General features: G+C 44.2%; 1 protein-coding gene and 1 long non-coding RNA gene across 11 annotated transcripts; one reads left to right on the top strand and one right to left on the bottom strand.

The window, feature by feature from the left end:
* Positions 1 to 286: 286 nt before the first annotated feature.
* On the bottom strand, positions 287 to 6,514 carry SOCS2 (suppressor of cytokine signaling 2). 8 transcript variants are annotated; one of them, XM_073020997.1, is made up of 3 exons: positions 6,497 to 6,514; positions 3,431 to 3,782; positions 287 to 1,764 (listed from the first exon to the last, which is right to left on the bottom strand). In XM_073020997.1, the coding sequence occupies exons 2-3, from the start codon at positions 3,567 to 3,569 to the stop codon at positions 1,307 to 1,309; spliced, it is 597 nt and encodes a 198-aa protein (XP_072877098.1). In that variant the 5' UTR covers positions 3,570 to 3,782; positions 6,497 to 6,514; the 3' UTR covers positions 287 to 1,306. The 8 variants fall into 8 exon arrangements, with proteins under 8 accessions (XP_072877098.1, XP_008002442.1, XP_008002441.1 ...); XM_008004251.3 differs by lacking the exon at positions 6,497 to 6,514 and adding an exon at positions 6,251 to 6,489; XM_008004250.3 differs by lacking the exon at positions 6,497 to 6,514 and adding an exon at positions 5,784 to 6,201.
* A 2,271-nt stretch (positions 6,515 to 8,785) lies between these two features.
* On the top strand, positions 8,786 to 20,372 carry LOC140712786 (uncharacterized). Of its 3 annotated transcripts, XR_012094558.1 has the most exons (4): positions 8,786 to 10,380; positions 10,474 to 10,700; positions 11,710 to 11,834; positions 19,728 to 20,372. It is a non-coding gene; the product is annotated as an uncharacterized lncRNA (long non-coding RNA). The 3 variants fall into 3 exon arrangements; XR_012094557.1 differs by having other exon boundaries at positions 10,474 to 11,834; XR_012094556.1 differs by lacking the exon at positions 11,710 to 11,834 and having other exon boundaries at positions 8,788 to 10,380.
* Positions 20,373 to 21,216: the final 844 nt, after the last annotated feature.

The following is a 21,216-nucleotide window of genomic DNA, read 5'->3' as shown; positions in this document are numbered from 1 at the left end:
ATGTCATAATGTTTGTAGCTTCTAAACCATGTTTTTGGAAACACAGAGGACATCAGTGTTATGCCTATTCAAATTGTAAAAGACCAGGCCACTCGGCAATTCCTGTAGTTTCTAAACCATGCTTTCTAAATTGCAAAGGGGGCAGGTACAGCCCATAACTTTACAGAAGGGCAAGTAATGTTCTACCTCTTGTTGAATATTTGGCTTATTTCACTTGACATAAGTTTTTATGGCAATCCTCTATTACCATGAAAGTGTACGTTCTCTAGAACTCAATAAGTGCAACTTGTAGAAATCAGGTTTTTTTTATTTAATACATTCTAATCAAATAGTAACAGCAGTAAATAAACACTTTGAAAAACAGGCAGGTATCCCCCTGTATCTGGAAGAAAATTAAGTCAAAGTATTCTACACAGTAGAAGGGAGACAACGGTTTATGTCCATGGTTAGACAATTCAAGGAAAACTTGGACATTTCTAAAGCCATTTCCAAAAAATCAATGGCAACAGGTTGGGACACAGCTATTTTAAAGGGTAAAATGCCTATACCTACATTGGTTTTTATTAACACGGATTGAGTTGCACCTGTATAGCATGACATTCTTGTCTTTAGCCTTAAAGGAAAAGAGAAAGTCTTTTCCATTTGCACCAGTTTGAAATATTTCTGAAATAAGGCTCCCTTAAAATGGATTACTACAGTACTCATTCACATGAGAGTTCATACATGTAGTAAAAAGACAAATACAGGACTTCATGGTCACTTTTTTTTGGTTGATTTGGTTAATTGCATAAAATGGGAAACTCACACACATAATCTGTTTAACAAAACTCCTAGGTACATCAGAATGCAAAATATAAAATGCCCAAAAGAGACTCTGATCAGCAGGCATATCAAATTGCAGTGAGGCCTGTGTCAGCTTGGTTCCTCCCACTTCTTCAGTATTCCTATGAGGAGTTCTTTCTCTCCTACTGGAGCCTGGACCTTTGACATAATGGAAAGGAACCTAAGAAGGCAAGCCATTCTGATAAAACGTGCCTTCAGCCTTTACATGCGACATTTTATTTTTAATCTAAAAGGATCAACTGGTCTTGGTCAGCCTTAAGAAGGGAAGCATCACTCAGGTAAAAGTATGTGGAGGAATTTTAAACACCTAGCTACCTCTTCAAGCATTTAAATTAGATTAGCTTCAAGCTGTTCTTAGAAAGTATTCCGTATAGTTATCCAGAGCACTCAAGTTTTGGTTCTCTTTTACATAGCTGCATTCGGAGATACTCTATGTGAGACATGTTTAAAAAAAGAGAAACATTTATACCTGGAATTTATATTCTTCCAAGTAATCTTTTAGTCTTGTTGGTAAAGGCAGTCCCCAGATGGCACCGGTACATTTGTTAATGGTGAGCCTACAGAGATGCTGCAGAGATGGTGCTGACGTGTAGAGCGGGTTGGTCAGATAAAGGTGAACGGTGCCGTTCCGGGGGGCTTCTGGACCTGTCCGCTTATCCTTGCACATCTGAACATAGTAGTCGATCAGATGAACCACACTGTCAAATTGTTTCAGCTTGGATTTGACACATATGATAGAGTCCAATCTGAATTTTCCATCTTGGTATTCGATTCGAAGATTAGTTGGTCCAGCTGACGTTTTAACAGATATTGTTAGTAGGTAGTCTGAATGCGAGCTATCTCTAATCAAGAAAGTTCCTTCTGGTGCCTCTTTTAATTTCTCTTTGGCTTCATTAACAGTCATACTTCCCCAGTACCATCCTGGGGTTTTTGTTCAAAAAGAAAAAGAAAAGAGGGTAAAACAGTTATTATAAGAATTTTTAGAACAGAGCAAGTAATTGGCAATAATTTTTTTAGCTCTTAAAAAAGGTGGTGTGTGAGTGAAAATTTACCAGGGGCCACCACAAATACTTTCAGTAGGAATTTAATAAAAATTTGGGTACATTTTATGAACACAAACAGTGAGCCAGTTTTCTTTCTTTTTTAAAAAATTAACTTTCTGAAGCTCTTAAGATTTTCTTCTAATGAACCAAAAGAACATTTTCAGCATGACACACTGGCTGATGAAGCATGACACTTTGAACATTATTTAAGTAAAATAAAGATTTAAGTAAATTAGAAAAAAATCAGAAGTTAGAAATAAAAGCCATGCCCTTTAAAAAGTGGAAAACCCTACTCCTGTAATTGAACTACAGTAAAAACAGAAGCAACTTTTTTGGATGGTTGGTGTCCCCCCAACCACAAAAAAAAAAAAAAAAAAAAAAAAAGGCTGCAAAGCCTGCTAATGAACAGCTTTCTACGTAGAAAGCACTGCTATGTACTTGTTGTAAAAGCACAGCTCTAGTACAATAGCTTCTGTTCGCTGCTTTATGACTACCTTACTAGTCACTAAGAAATGGGAAGTCCCCAGTGATAATTACTATTTCAGTTTTACAATCTTCCCTAAACTCTTTTGAACTTTGCCCTAATCCAAATCCAATCACAACCATCGGCCTCCTCTGCATTCTCGATTTCATCTGCCTGCACCATCTCCCCGGCCCACCCTGCTTTCTAAGGAGGCTCAAAGACCGTCCATATTTAAGAAGTCTGAACATTTGTGCTCCCCCCAACCCCACAATTACCAGGATACTTGCAATCTGCCGGTGCCTCCCCTGGAGGGAAAGCCCATGGCCCACACGTAAAGCCCGGAATCGCAAGCGAGAGAACTTTTCCCTCTCCCTCCCCCTGTTGCTACCAAAATTTTTAACTCTGCCACAACTGTAAGCTTTTAGGATACGGACTTGGAAAGCCAGAATGATTTGCCAGATACTTTACTTTTTTTTTTCCTTCTTTTTTCAGATGCCTAGAGATAGCGTGGCGCGCAAATTGCCTGACTGTACTTGAAAGCATCAGTCTCCTGGGCACGCCGACCCTGGAAGCCGCGCTCGGCGGGGGCTTCGCAGCCTACTCTCGACGCCCAGGCAGCCGCCCTCGCGGCAGTGTCAGTCCCTGAACTTGGCCGCCAGGATCCTGGGCTGCAGCCGCAGCTCCGCCCGAGAGCCAGATGCTGCTGGGCCTGCGGGGCCCGCGGCACCCACTTGCTGACTGCACCCCGCGCAAAGGGAGGCGCCCGACGCTTTCCCCGGCTGGGGTTCGAGCTGGAACGCCCAACCCTGAGCAGCTGCGTAAAACAGTAAAGCTTCCAGCGTGCTAAGAAGCTACTTCCAAGAAGCCCTTCCCGCGCTCTGCCAGGCCTGTCTCTGGAGAACCACTTTCCTTACGCATTCCCCAGGACCCAGGACCCTGCGAGCGTGCTCTCCGCGGTCCCTTGAAAGCAAGGGACGTATTTCCATCTTATTCTTTGCTTCCCACCTCGGCCCCTCTTCCCAGCTGCGTCTTTGGGGAGGCGCCCCCTCCCGCACGCATCGCGGCCGGTCGGCTCCCCTACCTGTCTGACCGAGCTCCCGCAGGGCCTTCGCCAGACGCGCCGCCTCCGGGGATGGGTCCTCTGCCGACCCCGCGGTCCCCCACTGGCTCCGCGTCCCTTCTCCGCCATTCCCGGAGGGCTCGAGGCACCGCAGGGTCATGGGAGAAAGGTCACCGCGGCAGAGACAGGTGGCCGCCCGAGCTGGGGTCAGAGAAGGGCTCGTGTCCTTCCTTGCAGTTAGTGCGAATCCCAAAACGAGTCCCTGCGGGGTGTCCGAAATGGTGGCAGAGAGGGAAGGGATGGGGCTTTTTCTCCCCACGTCCTGGAGGACGGATGACAAAGTCCCTCGCAGACGCGGTCACCCACTGATCGCCTACAAAGAGAAAGCAGGAGGTTGGGTCAGTCCAAACTGGACCCCTGCGGCTGGGGTGGGGGTGGGGAAATGGACGTGGAAAATCCCAGGGACTCCTCCGCCTCTACGTTCCTGCACCATTTAACCCCAAGCTTCCAGTTAGCGCCCTGACCCAGCTCTAGAGAAAGAATGAAGAGAGCAGAGATCCAAGACACAAAGTTGGCTGAAGAGGTAGGGGGCGGAGGTCAGGATGAGGGTGAACAGGGTGTCTTCCCGCCCAGGGCCACTAGCTGAAATCAAAGACTGGCGACCTCGGAAGAGCAAATAGTCACCTGCAGATCCAGTGGGAATAGGCCCTTGTCAAGGACAAGTAGAAAAAATTAAAAAGGAAAGAACAGGAGAGATTCCCCAAATTGGCATTCCGGTCTCACACCTGGCGCAGCCCGAGGGCCCCCAGGAAGAAGCACCCACACAAACTTGGTTCTCCACCCTAAAGCGCTGCGGGGCCCTAAGGCACCAAACCCGGGTGCTGAGGTGCGGGAGCTGCCGCATCCCCACCCGGGAGGTTCCTCGCTCCCCTCCCCCCGCTTCCCGGTGCCTGCTCTGGAGGGGTTGGGGGCGCCGCGGCGGTCGCTCCCGGACCAGGATGGCTGCGGTAGCTCTCGCCGCCGCGGGCGCTGTCGAGGAATCGGCCCCAGCGCGCAGCCCTCGCGGGGCTCCGAGCCGAGGCCGGGGCCGAGCGGGCGGTCGCGAGCGCTGCGGGAAGTGCAAACCTCCAACGCCGCGCTCTTACCTCGACCTCGGCTGCCGCCGCCTCCGCACCAGGCAGCCTCCTCAGCGGACATGGGGTGGGGTGGGGGAGGGGCGGGAGGGACCCAGGAGAGGAGGGGCGTCTGCCCTTGTTTCCCCCGTTTACGTTTAATTTGGGAACGAGATGCCCGGGTATGCGACCAGCCCAGCGCTCAGAGGCGGCGGCCGGAGTTCCGTGCGCAGAGGGCACACAAAAGCCTCGAGGATCATTGCCTCGACCCCCTCCCCCACCGCGCGGCGACGCCCCCTCCGGGCTGGGACACCCCACCCTCGGACTGCTGCCGGGTTTCCCTCCGGCTGCGACCCTGGAGGTGGGGAAGAAGAGAGGGAGGGAGGAAGGAGCGAGGGCAGGAGGCAGGCCGGTGGGGAGGAGCGGGAGATCAGGTTATTAGGAGGATTATTAATTTGAATGGCAGTTTAGGTTAAATAAAAAAAAGAAACTCCAGACACTTCCCGACGCCGAGAAGGTACCGGAGAAAGCAGGCAGCAACGCCAGGCCGCGGGGCAGAGCCGCGGCTCGGACTCTCTCTTCGCCGGTGCTCCGAGCGGCGGAAGCCCAGGCCGTCCGCCGCTCCTCGGCGCACGCGGCCGCGCCTCGCCGCCCTCCCCTGCAACTCTCCTTGGGGCGGAGCCTTCGGGCTTCTCCCTGCTACCGGTACCTGCCGCGGGCGCCGGAGCTGCGGGCACGGGGGATCCTGAGGCTGTGCGCCCGGGGCCCCGGCGCGCACTGTCTGCGGGCCACGCGGTGAGGGCGGCTGCGGGCGAGAGTGCTCATGCTTCAGGGGAAACCCGAGGCCCGCCAGCCGCGGCGGCGGCGGCGACGAGACTTGGCAAGAGTTAAACGTCGGTCCCAGGAGCAGCGAGTGCGCGCGACTTTCCAGCCCGACGCGCCTCCCTTGCTCCCCGCCTCCCTCCCAGTAAGCGCTCCGCTCGCGCCCCGCCCGGCTGCTGCGGAGGCCGCTTTCCAGGAACTTTCCAGGAATCGGCCTCACGTGACCGCGGGCCCCGCTACCGCTTTAAAGAGGCTCGGTCGCAATACACAGGCTTCAGAGAAGACCGGGTGAGAGCGCTCGAGTGCAAGGCGGACGGTGTGCACGCCGGGGTCGGCCTGCTTCTGGCCCCACACCCTGGGGTGCTCGGGCGCAAGCTGGAGATGTTCCCCGCCACTGGCCACAGCCAACCCCGTTTCAGCTGCCGGAGCCTGCCCCCTACCCGGGCCAGCTGAGCGCCCGGGTTCAGGGAAGGATGGCGGTCCTCGGCCCTGGGCCCGCCACGGGGCTGGGTTCCTGTAAACATCCCGGCGGCGCCCCCTCGACGCGACCCTCCTGGCCGCACATTTGCGGGGGTTGGGGGTGCAGGAGCGACTGTGGGTCCTCGGAAACGGGTCTCTCCGGCTCTAAGACACATTGATGGCGTAGGGACGCCGTGCTCGGCCCGGTGCCCACGGCCGGGGACCGGAGGCGGTCCCCTTGATCAGGTCCTGGAAGGCAGCGAGCGGGAGAGCAGCGCCTCCTTAAGCGGTGCCGGCCGTCCTTAGTCCCCTCCCCCTGGCGCTCCGGCTCCTTGTCATCAGCATCCACCCGACTCCTCCCTTCCTCCTCCCCTCTGTTCCAACGTCTCCGGCAGACCTGGCGGCCAGCCCCGCTCACCTGCGCCGGCTGCTAAGGGGGCGGCCTTACCTGCGCGCCCGGAAGGGGCTGGGTGACTGGCCTCGGTTCCCGCAGTCCGGCAGTCCGGAGAGTGCCTCTGCCATTCCCTGCAGGGCTGGCGCCCCCGGGCCGGGAATTCGGAAGGATCCCGGCGCCTCTACCTTACCTGGGATTCTCACCTCCAACCCCGTTGGAAGCCACCCCGCCTTAGTGGAAACTCATCTCCTTGTCTGCTCACCCGCCCCAGAAATATGACCTACTTGAAATGTGACCTACTTTTTAAAAGAAACCCTTAACAATCACGGGAAAACCGGATCCAAAATTTCGATAAGCATTTTTCTTTGAAATACTATTCTATTGCATCACTGCTCAAAAGCTTGAAAGGTCAATGGCCACTTTTAGTTGAGGCCGTGGCTATGGGAAGTTGGGCGAGGAAGGGGGAGGGTGGGAGGGAGGCGCGTCTTGCAAACCTTGCCTGGTGCCCCCCCTGCCGGCTCTGGGAGGAAACGTGAACTAGCTCAGCTCCCAACCTTGGGGTCTGGAGCCGGGCACCAATGGTTTTCTCAATAATTTTCCTGCTTTTGAGTACATAACTCTATGCAGATGATAAGCAGATGAGTCGGGGAGGGGGGCATTTCCCAGCTAGCACAGAGCTTTGTTAACGCTGGAGCCTTGTGCCCGTAATCATGTTTCGTTTTTTAGAAAGAGCCTTTTATAGTGTGGGCGGAGCTAAATGAACCCTAGTTAAAATCCTCTACAAAGTAGTTGAATCATTTTGCACAAGGCACTTACTCTCTTTGGACCTCTGGCCCTTTTTATAACATGAAGGGCTAGATTCGGGTTCTGGGCGAAGGAGCGGGATAAAGGAACAAATCAGATTCCATGTGAAGCCTGTGTACAGTCTGAGGCCCCAAGCCTTTAAGAACCACTATGTCTACTAGGGTTAACTGCCCTCTAAATTATCCTAATATGGCTTCTTCTTCCTTAATGGAAAATCCTAGAGGAAGGGTGTACCCATACTTTAGCTTAAATAAAAAGGTATTTATTCCTAAAATTGGCGGGGGCAGGGGAGGGAACGTGACCAAGTCGCCCAGGCTGGAGTGCAGGGGCACGATCTCAGCTCACCACAACCTCCGCCTCCCGGGTTCAAGCAATTCTCCTGCCCCAGCTTCCCAAGAAGCTGGGATTACAGTCGCCTGCCACCACGCCCGGCTAGTTTTTTGTTTTGTTTTGTTTTGTTTTGTTTATTATACTTTAAGTTCTAGGGTACATGTGCATAACGTGCAGGTTTGTTACATATGTATACTTATGCCATGTTGGTGTGCTGCACCCATCAACTCGTCAGCACCCATCAACTCGTCATTTACATCAGGTATAACTCCCAATGCAATCCTTCCCCCCTCCCCCCTCCCCCCTCCCCATGATAGGCCCCGGTGTGTGATGTTCCCCTTCCCAAGTCCAAGTGATCTCATTGTTCAGTTCCCACCTATGAGTGAGAACACGTGGTGTTTGGTTTTCTGTTCTTGTGATAGTTTGCTGAGAATGATGGTTTCCAGCTGCATCCATGTCCCTACAAAGGACACAAACTCATCCTTTTTTATGGCTGCATAGTATTCCATGATGTATATGTGCCACATTTTCTTAATCCAGTCTGTCACTGATGGACATTTGGGTTGATTCTAAGTCTTTGCTATTGTGAATAGTGCCGCAGTAAACATACATGTGCATGTGTCTTTATAGCAGCATGATTTATAATCCTTTGGGTATATACCCAGTAATGGGATGGCTGGGTCATATGGTACTTCTAGTTCTAGATCCTTGAGGAATCGCCATACTGTTTTCTATAATGGTTGAACTAATTTACGATCCCACCATGCCCGGCTAATTTTTGTATTTTTAGTAGAGACACGGTTTCCCCATGTTGGCCAGGCTGGTCTGGAACTCCTGACCTCAAGTGATCCACTCGCCTCGGCCTCCCAAAGTGCTGGGATTACAGGCGTGAGCCACTGCTCCCGGCCAGGATTCTTTTAATCAAGTGTGATGCAGCCATCGGGGTTGGAGCCTTCTAGGAAGAGGGAACAGCATCTGCCAGGGCAACAGGAAAGCACATAAAAAGGAGTTGCTGGAAGATTCATTTCAACCCACAACCAAGTAGATATTAAATTTACGTTATAAAAATGTTAGGGCCAGGAGTGGTGGCTCACGCCTGTAAACCTGGCACTTTGAGAGGCCAAGCGGGAGGATCGGTTGAACCCAGGAGTTCGAGACCAGCCTGACCAAAGGGCAAAACCCCATCTCTACTAAAAATACAAAAACTAACAGGCCTCTCAAACTGCCAGGTTTACAGGCGTGAGCCACCGCTCCTGGCCCTAACATTTTTATAACGTAAATTTAATATCTACTTGGTTGTGGGTTGAAATGAATCTTCCAGCAACTCCTTTTTATGTGCTTTCCTGTTGCCTTGGCAGATGCTGTTCCCTCTTCCTAGAATGCTCCAACCCCGATGGCTGCATCACACTTGATTAAAAGAATCCTGGCAGGGAGCAGTGGCTCACGCCTGTAATCCCAGCACTTTGGGAGGCCGAGGCGGGTGGATCACTTGAGGTCAGGAGTTCCAGACCAGCCTGGCCAACATGGTGAAACCGTGTCTCTACTAAAAATACAAAAATTAGCCAGGCATGGTGGCGCGTGCCTGTAATCCCAGCTACTAGGGAGACTGAGGCAGGAGAATCCCTTGAACCCAGGAGACGGAGGTTGCAGTGAGCCGAGACCGTGCCACTGCACTCCAGCCTGTTTACCTCTCTGACCTCATTTCCTCCTGTTCTGTTCTTTGATCACTCTGTTCAAGTTACACTGGACTCCTTGCTAATTCTAGAACTCATTAGCCTTGCCCCTGCTTCAGGATCTTTGTACCAGGTCGGGTAGAGAGCTGTCTCCTCTACCTCTCATGCTCGTCTTTTAGATAGCTGCAAGATTTGCTCCCTCACTTCCTCAAATCTTTATTTAATGCCATGTTCTTAGTGAGACCTTGCCTGTTGTCTCACTCAGAATTGACCCTCCCCCTGCACATTTCTCTCTCCTCCCTGCTCTAGTTTTCTCCTTAATCATGATCACCATCTAACCTAGTTTATATCTTTTTTCTCCAACTTACTTTCTCCCCAACCCTGCTTCATAGATTTGTACTTGCGTTGTTCACAGCTGTACTTCAGCACCTTGAATATAGTTCTTAGTATGTAGTAGGCATCCAATATAATCACTGAATGAATGGATGGATGGATGGATGGATGCATTAGCACCATGGCTTTAAAGTTAAGCTGCCCAGGTATGAATCCTCACTCTGCCACTAGTTGCTACATATGTGATATTTGGCAATTGATTTAGCCTCTTCTGGAGATGATCGTGGCACCTACCTTACAGGGCTGTTGTGATAATTAATTGAAATAATCTATGAAAAGTGCTTTGGAACTTAGCAAATACTAACAATTAGCTGTTATTTTACTCTCAGTGAGTTTGGATTTTTCTCTCTATGGATAAGATTGTCTTACATTTACCTACGTAAAATCTACGGTCACCTCCACCCCCACCAAACCTCCCATCCTGTGGCTTCCAGAGAACTTCACGTAGTTGGTTCCCTGGAGCGCCCTTTTGGCTTTAAAATTTGCAGGTTTCCAAAGTGATTCCATGTGTCCCTAGATTTTCAGACCATATGTGTTCAGTGTGGCAGGTTCATGGCTGCGGTGATGAACACTTATTCTCCATGAGGAGGGAAGGGAGAAGATTTTCACAAAGCGGGAGCATTTCCTCCACTGCCTGCACTGAGGAGTCGCCAAGGCTTGAAAATCTCTTCAGTGTGCCAAACCAGGACTGGACATTTCTGGTTTTGCAATGCAGACATTCTAATACTGGAATTGACAGATGCTCCACACTGAGCTACTGCCAAATTGCCAGGAGGGTTTTTCATTGTTTGTTTGGGGGATAGGGGAACAATAGGATGGCCTTTGAAGATTGTGTCTGACACACCTGTAGGCAGAAGGTAGGCTTTAAGTATCCACCATCTCTTCCTTTTAGAGTCTGCCGTCTCCCTACCACCCTACCACACACAGCGCCCTCAAGACTCCCTGTGATCCTGGGATGCACTCACTGAAGAGTGTGTGACCTGGGTGAGCCAATAGGAGTGCCTCGAGCTCTTGGACATAGGGGTTTGTCCAGTATCACAAGTCCAGTAGAACTAACCAGATTATTTTTCTTTTCAGGATTTGATGGAAATGCTACAAGAGAAGTAGGCTCTCCCCTTCTGAAATGATGAGTGATAAAGACCATGCAGGTCAACTTTTCCACCACGTGGAGGAAGCCTGTCAAAGAACAAAGGCAATAGAGAAAAGAGCAGAGCTCAGGTTGGGTGAGAGGGAGAAATTTCTGAGTGTTTGAATCCCACATGCCGGAAGCTGCACCACACTTGGGCTTCTCAATACAGGAACCAGTGAGTTTATTTTTTCCTGACCTGGTTGGATTTGGGCATTCTCAAGAGTTTGGGGGTTGGGTGTGGGGGCGTTTAGGGGAGAGAGCAGAATGCAGAATGGAGAAGGGGAAGAAGAGAGCTGCCTTCCACTTTAATGAGCATCTCCTACTTTTCCTCTGGTGCTTCTCAGCACTAAGTCCCTTTTACAATATACTACTTGCTCCATCCCCATAACGGAGGACACTCACTGGTAGACAAAGGGAGAGGGAGAGGAACAGAGCAGATGCCACTGGCATTAGTGCTCTGGGCCCAGGATGGGGCAGGGAGCAGTGAGGCAGATGGCTTTCCCCTAGACTTCTGGGACCCAGGAACATGATAAATGTCCATGCCCTCTGTCTTTCCGCCACAGAATGGAGGGGAGTCATATTCTAGGATAGTGGTTATCAAACTTATTTAAGACACGAATCAATCTGAAATTCTGGTAGAATCTAGAGACCAGAGGTCACAAACCACCTGCCTATGGGGACCATATTTGACTCACTTAGAGTGTTCTGGTTGGTATGCCAAGATTCTCTAAAGAAAATGTGAACTAAATTGAGATTTCATCCCCAAAGAGAACCAGATTTCTGCTTTCTCTTAGCCAGCCATAAGATCTGTCAATACTGGGTCCCATTTCCTCAAGGCAGCGATCAACTGAAGCAGAGGAGTGATTGCCCGCCTTAGAAGGCATGTGCCCTCCCATTTGCCCAATCCTCACCAGCCCCACGGTCTCCCCAACACTGAGCATTGCTTGTCTTTTGTCATCACCCTTGCATTACTGTTGTTCTTATAGTGGAGAGATATTTATCTGGACCCAAGTCTCTACTAGAAGTGAGGAAATAAAAGATAGACCCAAGAGACTGAATATGTCAGAACAAAAGGGAGAAGGTATATTTCTCTGTGGAAGAAAATAATATTCCTCTGTGTTTAAGAGACTGGGTTCTCACACCTGATGTATTTCATTCTTCCATATTCCCACCTGGCTCTGCAGGCATTTATTGGTAGGCTACATCTAAGACTTTCTCTACAGAAAAAATGTTCCAGATGCATAGATTTGGGGGCTTAATTGACAACCTGAAGCCTCACTCTAAATCTGCAGGGGTCTGTTGACCTCAGGTGAGAACACTTGTTCTAAGGGAGTGGAAGATCTTTATTAAGATACTCCTCAGAGATAAAAGTCTGCCTTCAGCATTGTATGAGACTCATTTATTTGTTTATTGTCTTTCTTGCCACTGTGACATAAGCAGGGACTTTGTTATATTCACCGCTATATCTTCAGTGCCTACAACAGCTTCTGGCTCAATATAAAGTTACTGAATGAATGAATAAATGAATCTAATGCATCTGTAAGTGAGGGAACCGAAACACTTTTACCACCTTTTTCTGCCCTGGATCCACTTTTTTTATCTTCCCCTACTTGGATGTGCTTCCCCGCTTACACTGTGGCTTACCCTTCAGGCTCTGGTCTGCTACCAAGAGGAGTTTGGCTTTCTTGAAGTTTCTGCTTAATCTCCATGAGGCTGGCCCCAAAACAATAGTACCTAGCAGACAGCATGAGAGAGATTCACCAAGTCAACAAACATGCCTGAGTACTTACAAGGTTCCAGGCCTAGTAGAACCCACTAGGGGGACTCAGCCTTCCTCTCAAAGAGGTCTAGTTCTAGTAAGAGAGAAACCATCAACAGATCATTCTAACAAAGGGTGAGAAGTCATGGGGGAGTGCACAGAATGGTTTTGCAAACAGCCAGAAGCACCACTGCAATCACCTTGGGATGTCCAGAAAGGCATCAGAGTAGAGGGGACCTGGATGGAGCCCTCTAACATCTCTGGACTTTTGTTTTCCTATCTGTGTCATGAGAAATTTGGACTGGATGAGCTGTTAAGTTTCCTTCTCATTTGAATCATCTCCAACCTCTTTTCCATGACCTTGCAAAGGGCAGTTGATGGTGTTATTAGACCTAAGCCTGGTCAGGCTCTAGGTATGTTTGACTTTCCAGAGAGGTTCACAAAGGTCAAGGCCTGGTGTGATGATGTGGTAAGCAGAGCAGGCAGAAGAAATACCTATCAGTAAAGAACAAACACCACTCCTGGCTTAGTCATGGAATTCTGAGAAGCAGCAGCACCCAGTGAACCAACCTGCAGGCTGGCAATCACGGGTGAGGCTACCTTTAGCCAAGGCTTGTGGCAGAGCCACATGAGGGAGGCTCAGCAAACAGTAGCTGCTTCCTCAAACCACAGGACAACTTCTATATACATTCCACATGGGAAGACCAGCTGATCACGCATATAGGCCTTTTCTGCTATCCTATCGCATTAAATTTACAATCATAACGATCATGTGCCACCATAAAGGAATGTAATATAATATCAGTTTGCCTTTATCACTTTGCCTTTACTTATGGTTTTAATCTCTTTTCACCAACATATTATAGCGTATGCCTGATTTTATTCTTTGATGATGGTAGAAAAAAATACCTCAAATGTAAGTAAATTAAACCAAAGTACATTAAGTAGGTTATTCTGTACCTGTAAACAAATTGTCCTTAAGAAAATAGTATAGGGTTTAGTATAAATGAAAGTAACATTTTAAGTGAAAAAGCAGCTTGGCAATAAGTTGCTTTTAAAATAGGTGATTCAAATCACTGAGTACTATTCCAACAAATGTAACTATAATATTTTCAAATGTGATTTACGATATTTAAACATAGGACAGGAATAAAGAATTGAGGAAAATTGTGGTTTTTTTTTTTCTGTTTTGTTATCAAAAACTCCCAATCAAAAAATCTGTTACATTTCAGTATGTGCCAACAATTCTAAAATAAATACTAAAGTCAAGTCTTGTTTCTTATAAAATGCCAAAAATAAATAAATAAATAAATAAGAGAGAGAGAAAGCATCATTCTGGTAAATCCTGCCAATTTATCTGGGTTTTCTCTGCTTTTCCAATGCTTGCAGGAAAGGAGTATTTTTTTTTTATTACAAGTTTCTCTGAGCCAGTTATTCTTTTCTAAATTTTCTCCCATTTTTAAATCCATACTAATTAAAAGAGGCAAATTTGTCTGACAAAGCCATCAGGCAAATCCTTGTCTTTCTTATTTTTTTAGCCCAAGGTCTACAATGCCTTCTACTTTGTCACAACCAAAGTTCCCCCTGCCACATCTTCACTGACAACAGATTATACTGTGATCTATTGATTACAGCCATTGAATGGACAAAAATGATAGCATAAGATGACATGAATAAATACATAGATGATCACTGTAGCAACTGGGAAGTCAGAAGATAGTTATATGCCAACATCCCACGCAGAGACCACCACAAAATAAAACACAAACTAACAAAGCTTATTCAAGAAGAAGTAGATTGCTGATGTACCTTCAGAATAAAAATAAATAAATAAACAATTAAAAAGTGGATAACTTTATGGCCCTATTTATATTAACAAAATAAACTCTCCAGGTTCAGAAGCCTTCATTGATGAATTATACCAAACATTTAATGGAAAAATAATATCCACCCTACATAAACTTAAAAAAAAAAAATAAATCAGAGATGTGAGAACATTTAACAACTTGTATTAGGAGACCAACATTATGTAGTCTGTCATACCAAAAACAGGCAAGACAGAAGAGAAGAGTATAGGCCAACATCTCTCATTTCTTAATTTTTTTTTTAATTTTCAGTTCTGGGATACATGTGCAGGACGTGCAGGTTTGTTACATAGGTCAATGGGTGCCATGGTGGCTTGCTGCACCTATCAACCCATCACCTAGGTATTAAGCCCCGCACGCGTTAGCTACTTTTCCTGATGCTCTCACTCCCACCACCCCCATCATCCCTACAGGCCCCAGTGTGGGTTTTTCCCCTCCCTGTGTTCATGTGTTCTCATTGTTCACCTCCCACTTATAAGTGAGAACATGCGGTGTTTGATTTTCTGTTCCTGCATCAGTTTGCTGAGGATAATGGTTTCCAGCTCCATCCATGTCCCTGCAAAGGTCATGATCTCTTTCCTTTCTATGGCTGCATAGTATTCCATGGTGTATATGTACCACATTTTGTTTATCCAGTCTGTCATTGGTGGGCATTTGGGTTGGTTCCATGTCTTTGCTATTGTGAATAATGCTGCAGTGAACATATGCATGCATGTATCTTTATAATAGAATGATTTATATTCCTCTGGGACCCAGTAATGGGATTGCTGGGTCAAATGGTATTTCTGGTTCTATGTCTCTGAGGAATTGCCATACTGTCTTCCACGATGGTTGAACTAATTTACATTCCCACCAACAGTGTAAAAGCATTCCTATTTCTCCACAGCCTCGCCAGCATCTGTTGTTTCTTGACTTTTTAATAATCACCATTCTGACTGGCATGATATGGTATCTCATTGTGGTTTTGATTTGCATTTCTCTAATGATCAGTGATGTTAAGGTTTTTTCCGTATGTTTGTTGGCTGCATAAATGTCTTCTTTTGAGAAGCATCTGTTCATGTCCTTTCCTCACTTTTTAATGGAGTTGTTTGGTTTTTTTTTTTTCCTGTAAATTTGTTTAAGTTCCTTGTAGATTCTGGATATTAGGACTTTGTCAGATGGATAGATTGCAAAAATTTTCTCCCATTCTGTAGGTTTTCTCTTCACTCTGATGATAGTTTCTTTTGCTGTGCAGAAACTCTTTAGTTTAATTAGATCCTGTTTGTCATTTTTTGCTTTTGTTGTAATTGCTTTTGATATTTTTGTCATAAAATCCTTGCCCATGCCTGTGTCCTGAATGGTATTGTCTAGATTTTCTTCTAGAGTTCTTATAGTTTTGAGTTTTACATTTAAATTTTTAATCCATCTTGAGTTAATTTTGTATAAGGTGTAAGGAAGGGGTTCAGTTTCCGTTTTCTGCATATGGCTAGCCAGTTCTCCCAGCATCATTTATTAAGTAGGGAGTCCTTTCCCCCATTGCTTGTTTTGGTCAGGTTTGGAGAAGATCAGGTGCTTGTAGATGTGCAGTCTTATTTCTCAGTTCTCTGTTCCATTCCATTGGTCTATGTGTCTGGTTTTGTGCCAGTACCATGCTGTTTTGGTTACTGTAGCCTTGTAGTATAGTTTGAAGTTGGGTAGCATTATGCTTCCAGCTTTGCTCTTTTTGCTTAGGATTATCTTGGCTACAGGGGCTCTTTTTTTGGTTCCATATGAATTTTAAAGTAGTTTTTTCTAACTCTGTGAAGATTGTCAATGGCAGTTAAATGGGAATAGCATTGAATCTATAAATTACTTTGGGCATTATGGCCGTTTTCATGATATTGATTCTTCCTATCCATGAGTATGGAGTGTTTTTGCATTTGTTTGTGTCCTCCCTGATTTCCTCAAGCAGTGGTTTGTAGTTCTCCTTGAAGAGGTCCTTCACTTTGCTTGTTAGCTGTATTCTTAGGTATTTGATTCTCTTTGTAGCAGTCGTGAATGGGAGTTCATTCATGATTTGGCTCTCTGCTTGTCTATTTTTTGTGTCTAGGAATGCTAGTGATTTTTGCACATTAATTTTGTGTCCTGAGACTGCTGAAGTTGCTTATTACCTTAAGAAGCTTTGGGGCTGAGATGATGGGGTTTTCTAGATATAGGATCATGTGATCTGCCAAAAGAGATAATTTGACTTCCTCTCTTTCAATTTGAATACCTTTTATTTCTTTCTCTTGCTTGACTACCTTGGCCAGAACTTCCAATACCATGTTGAATAGGAATGGTGAGAGAGAGCATCTTTGTCTTGTGCAAGTTTTCAAGAGGAATGCTTCCAGCTTTTATACATTCAGTATGATATTGGCTGTGAGTGTGTCATAAATGGCCCTTATTTTGAGGTATGTTCCATCAATACCTAGTTTATTGAGAGTTTTTAACATGAAAGATGTTGAATTTTATCAAAAGCCTTTTCTGTGTCTATTGAGATAATCATGTGGTTTTTGCCTTTAGTGCTGTTTATGTGATGAATTATGTTTATTGATTTGCATATGTTGAACCAGCCTTGCATCCTGGGATGAAGCCAACTTGATCGTGGTGGATAAGCTTTTTGATATGCTGCTGGATTTGATTTGCCAGTATTTTATTGAGGATTTTTGCATCAGTGTTCATCAGGGATATTGGCCTGAAGTTTTCTTTATTTGTTGTATCTCTGCCAGGTTTTGGTATCAGAATGATGCTGGCCTCATAAAATGAGTTAAGGATTAGTTCCTCCTTTTCAATTGTTTGGAATAGTTTCAGAAGAAATGCTACCAGCTCCTCTTTGTACATCTGGTAGAATTCAGCTGTAAATCCATCTGGTCCTGGGCTTTTTTTGGTTGGTAGGTTATTTAATACTGCCTCAATTTCAGAACTTATTCGTCTATTCATGTATTCAACTTCTTCCTGGTTAGTCTTGGGAGGGTGTATGTGTCCAGGAATTTATCTATTTCTTCTAGATTTTCTAGTTTATTTGCATAGAGGTGTTTATATGGTTGTTTGTATTTCTGTGAGGTCAGTGGTAATATCCCCTTTATCATTTTTTATTGTGTCTAATTGACTCCTCTCTCTTTTCTTCTTTATTAGTCTAGGTGGCAGTCTATCTATTTTATTAATTTTTTCAAAAATGCAGCTCCTGGATTCGTTGAGTTATTGAAGGGTTTTTCGTGTCTCAGTCTCCTTCAGTTCTGCTCCAATCTTGGTTATTTCTTGTCTTCTGCTAGCTTTCGACTTTCTTTGCTCTTAGCTCTCTAGTTCTTTTAGTTGTGATGTTAGGATGTCAATTTCAGATCTGTGGGCATTTAGTGGTATGAATTTCCCTCTTAACACTGCTTTAGCTGCATCCCAGAGATTCTGGGGTGTATGTTGACTCTTTGTTCACATTGGTTTCAAATAACTTCTTGATTTCTGCCTTAATTTCATTATTTATCCAGGAGTCATTCAGGAACAGGTTGTTCAATTTCCATATAGTTGTGTAGTTTTGAATGGGTTTCTTAATCTTGAGTTCTCATTTGATTGCACTGTGGTCTGAGAGACTGTTTGTTATTATTTCAGTTCTTTTGCATTTGCTGAGAAGTGTTTTACTTCCAATTATGTGATCAGTTTTAGAGTAAGCACCATGTGGCACTGAGAAGAATACATATTTGTTGTTTTTTTGGGTGGAGAGTTCTGTAGATATCTATCAGGTCCACTTGGTACAGAGCTAAATTCAAGTCCTGAATATCTTTTTAAGTTTTCCATCTTGGTGACCTGTCTAATATTGACAGTGGAGTGTTAAAGTCTCCCACTATTATTGTGTGGGAGTCTAAGTCTCTTTGTAGGTCTCTAAGAACTTGTTTTATGAATCTGGTTGCTCCTGTATTGGGTGTATGTATGTTTAGGATGGTTAGTTCTTCTTATTGAATTAAGCACTTTACCATTATATAATGCCCTTCTTTGTCTTTTTTAATCTTTGTTGGTTTAAAGTCTGTTTTGTCAGAAACTAGGATTGCAACCCCTGCTTTTTCTGCTTTCCATTTGCTTGGTAAATTTTCCTCTGTTCCTTTATTTTGAGCCTAAGTGTGTCTTTGCACATGAAATGGGTCTCTTGAATATAGCACACTGATGGGTCTTGACTCTTTATCCAGCTTGCCATTCTATATCTTTTAATTGGGACATTTAGCCAATTTACATTTAAGGTTAATATTATTATGTGTGAATTTGATCCTGTCATCATGATGCTAGCGACCAATATCTCTCATGAACATAGTCACAGAAGATTAGCAAACAGAATCCAGACATATTTAAAAAGGACGTACTTGGGCATATTCTAGGAAGGCAAGGTTAGTTCAACATTCAAAGTCAATCAGTAAAACTCTTGCTCTCAATGGACTAAAATAGTACAATTATATAATTATCTCAATACATGCAAAAAAAAGTGTTTATAAAATTCAACATACATTCATCATAAAAAAATTCAGCAAACTGGGAATAGAAAGAAACTTCCTCAATCTGATAAATCTTATTTATAAAAAACCTACAGTTAGCATCATTTTTAATGGTAAAAAATCAAATGCTTCCCCCTAAGGTTCTAGCCAGTGCTAGAAAAATAAAATATGTAAATTTAGTTAGGATTCAAGATACGAAGTCAATAGAAAAAAATAGTTTTTCTGTTTACTAGCAGGAAACAATTGGAAATGTAAAATGTTAAAAATACAGTTTATAATAATTTTTAAAACATGAAATACTTAGTGATGTAAGACCTCTACATTGAAATAATGTTTTTAAATACTGAGAGAAACTATGGTAGAACAAATAAAGAGACAGAGTATGCTCATGGCTTGGAAGAGTCAATATTGCTAAAATGTCAGTTCTCCCCAAATTAGTCTGTAGATTCAACATAACCTAAACAAAACCTCAACAGCCTTTTTGGGGGGTAAAAATTAACAAATTATATAAAAATGCAAAGAACCTAAAGATGATTCTGAAAAAGAATAACAAAGTTGGAAGAGTCATGTTATTTGATTTTAAGATTTATTCTAAAGCTACAGGAATCAAGACAGTGCAATACTGGTGTGAGAATAGACATATAGACCAAAGGAACAGACAAGGGAGTCCAGAAATAGACCACAAATATAGAGTCAATTGATTTTCAACAAAAGTGCCAAGGTAATTCAATGGAGAAAGGATAGCTCTTCAACAAATAGTACTACAACAATTGGACATTCACACATCAAAACAAATGAACGTTGACCATTACTTCATACTATATACAAAAATTAACTTGAAATGGATTACAGACCTACATGTAAGTCAAAATTATAAAACTTCTGAGAAAACAGGATAAAATTATATGATCTTGAATTAGGCAAAGCTTTCTCAGAAAGGACACAAACATCTCAAACCATATAAGAAAAATTTGATACATTGGACCTTATCAAAATTAAAATGTTCTGCTCTTCAAAAGATGTCATATGAATGTAGCTCAATAAAGCTGCTATAAAAAAATTAACTTTTTTTCTTTTCTTTTCTTTCTTTCTTTTTTTTTTTAAAGACAGGGTCTTACTCTGTTGACCAAGCTGGAATGCAATGTCACGATATCCACTCACTGCAACCTCCATCTCCCAAGTTCAAGTGATCTCCTGCCTCAGCCTCCAGAGTAGCTGAGATTACAGGCATGTGCCACCATACCCAGCTAATTTTTTATTTTTAGTAGAGAAGGGGTTTCGCCAAGTTGGCCACGCTGGTCTCAAACTCCTGACTTCAAGTGATCCACCCACCTCAACCTCCCAAAGTGCTGGGATTACCATGCCTGGGCAAAAAGATAATATTGAGAAAAAAATTTAAAGCCACAGACAGAAAAATTTTATAAAATTTTATGTCTATAACTTGTATCCAGAATATATAAAGAACTTTGACAGCTCAAACATAAAAATATTTTTTGAATCGAACTAAAAAATGATCAAAATATTTGAACAGACACTTTCACCAACAAATACACGTATTAATGGAAAATTTGTTCATTAAAAGATGCTAATTTGAATTTTGGGGAATGTAAATTAAGATATGACAAAGTACCATTGCATACGCACTAGAATGTCTAAAATTACAAGGAGGGACATTATCAAACATTTGACAAGTGTATGGAGCAACTGAAACTCTCTTACATCGATGGTGGGAATGAAAAATAATAAAACCACTTTAAAACAGTTTGGCAGTTTTTATAAAATTAAATACACATTTACTGTATGATCCAGCAATACCACTCTCAGGGATTTATGCAAGAGAAATGAATTCATATGTCTATATAGAGACCTGTATTCATGTTACAATTACAACTTTATTCATAATAGCTGAAGACTGGAAACAGCCCAAATGTCCATTGACAGAGAAATGCATAAACAAATTCCACTACATTCAGACCATGGAATAATAGTCAGCAATGAAAAAAAACAAACTACTGATTCATGCAACAATATGAATTATTCTCAAAACTGATATACTATTAGCAACCAGAAACAAAAGGCTGTATTTTATTTGATTACATTAATAGTACATTCTGGAAAACAGACCAGCTATTGCCAGGAAATGGGGGTGGGTGAGGAGATCAACTGCAAAGATGCATGAGAGGATTTCTGGAGTTGATGGACGTATTCTGTATCTTGACAAGGCAGTTACATGACTGCAGGAAATCAACAATACTTACTGAATTATGTACAGTACAGGGGTAAATTTTGTTAAAATTAGTCCCTAATAAACCTGACTCTTAAAAGCAAAAGCAAAAGTAGAAAAGAACCACCTTAGAGAAGAACAAAGAAGGGGGAAAATGCTGAAATCTTACATTATTCAGGCTAAGAGGTCAGTGTGTATGGAGGACTCCATGACGGAATAACCTTTCTTCCCACTAACCAATAATTTAGCATTTATATGATGCTCACCCTGGGAAAACAAATAAGGAAGTTAAGAATTTATATTTATATATTTGTATTTTTTAATCCCTACCACTGGAAGGTCTAGATACACCTTCCAACCTTAATTCAGGT

This window comes from Chlorocebus sabaeus, chromosome 11 (genome assembly GCF_047675955.1).
Source record: "Chlorocebus sabaeus isolate Y175 chromosome 11, mChlSab1.0.hap1, whole genome shotgun sequence".
Lineage (NCBI taxonomy): Eukaryota > Metazoa > Chordata > Mammalia > Primates > Cercopithecidae > Chlorocebus > Chlorocebus sabaeus.
This window is presented reverse-complemented; position numbering and strand designations above follow the sequence as displayed.

What these genes read in the sequence shown, in the direction of transcription:
- SOCS2 (XM_073020997.1), bottom strand. Translation starts at nt 3,569, where the DNA reads ATGACCCTGCGGTGCCTCGAGCCCTCCGGGAATGGCGGAGAAGGGACG. An exon ending in GCGGGAGCTCGGTCAGACAG is followed by an intron (nt 1,765 to 3,430) that starts GTAGGGGAGCCG and finishes CAAAAACCCCAG; the next exon opens with GATGGTACTGGGGAAGTATG.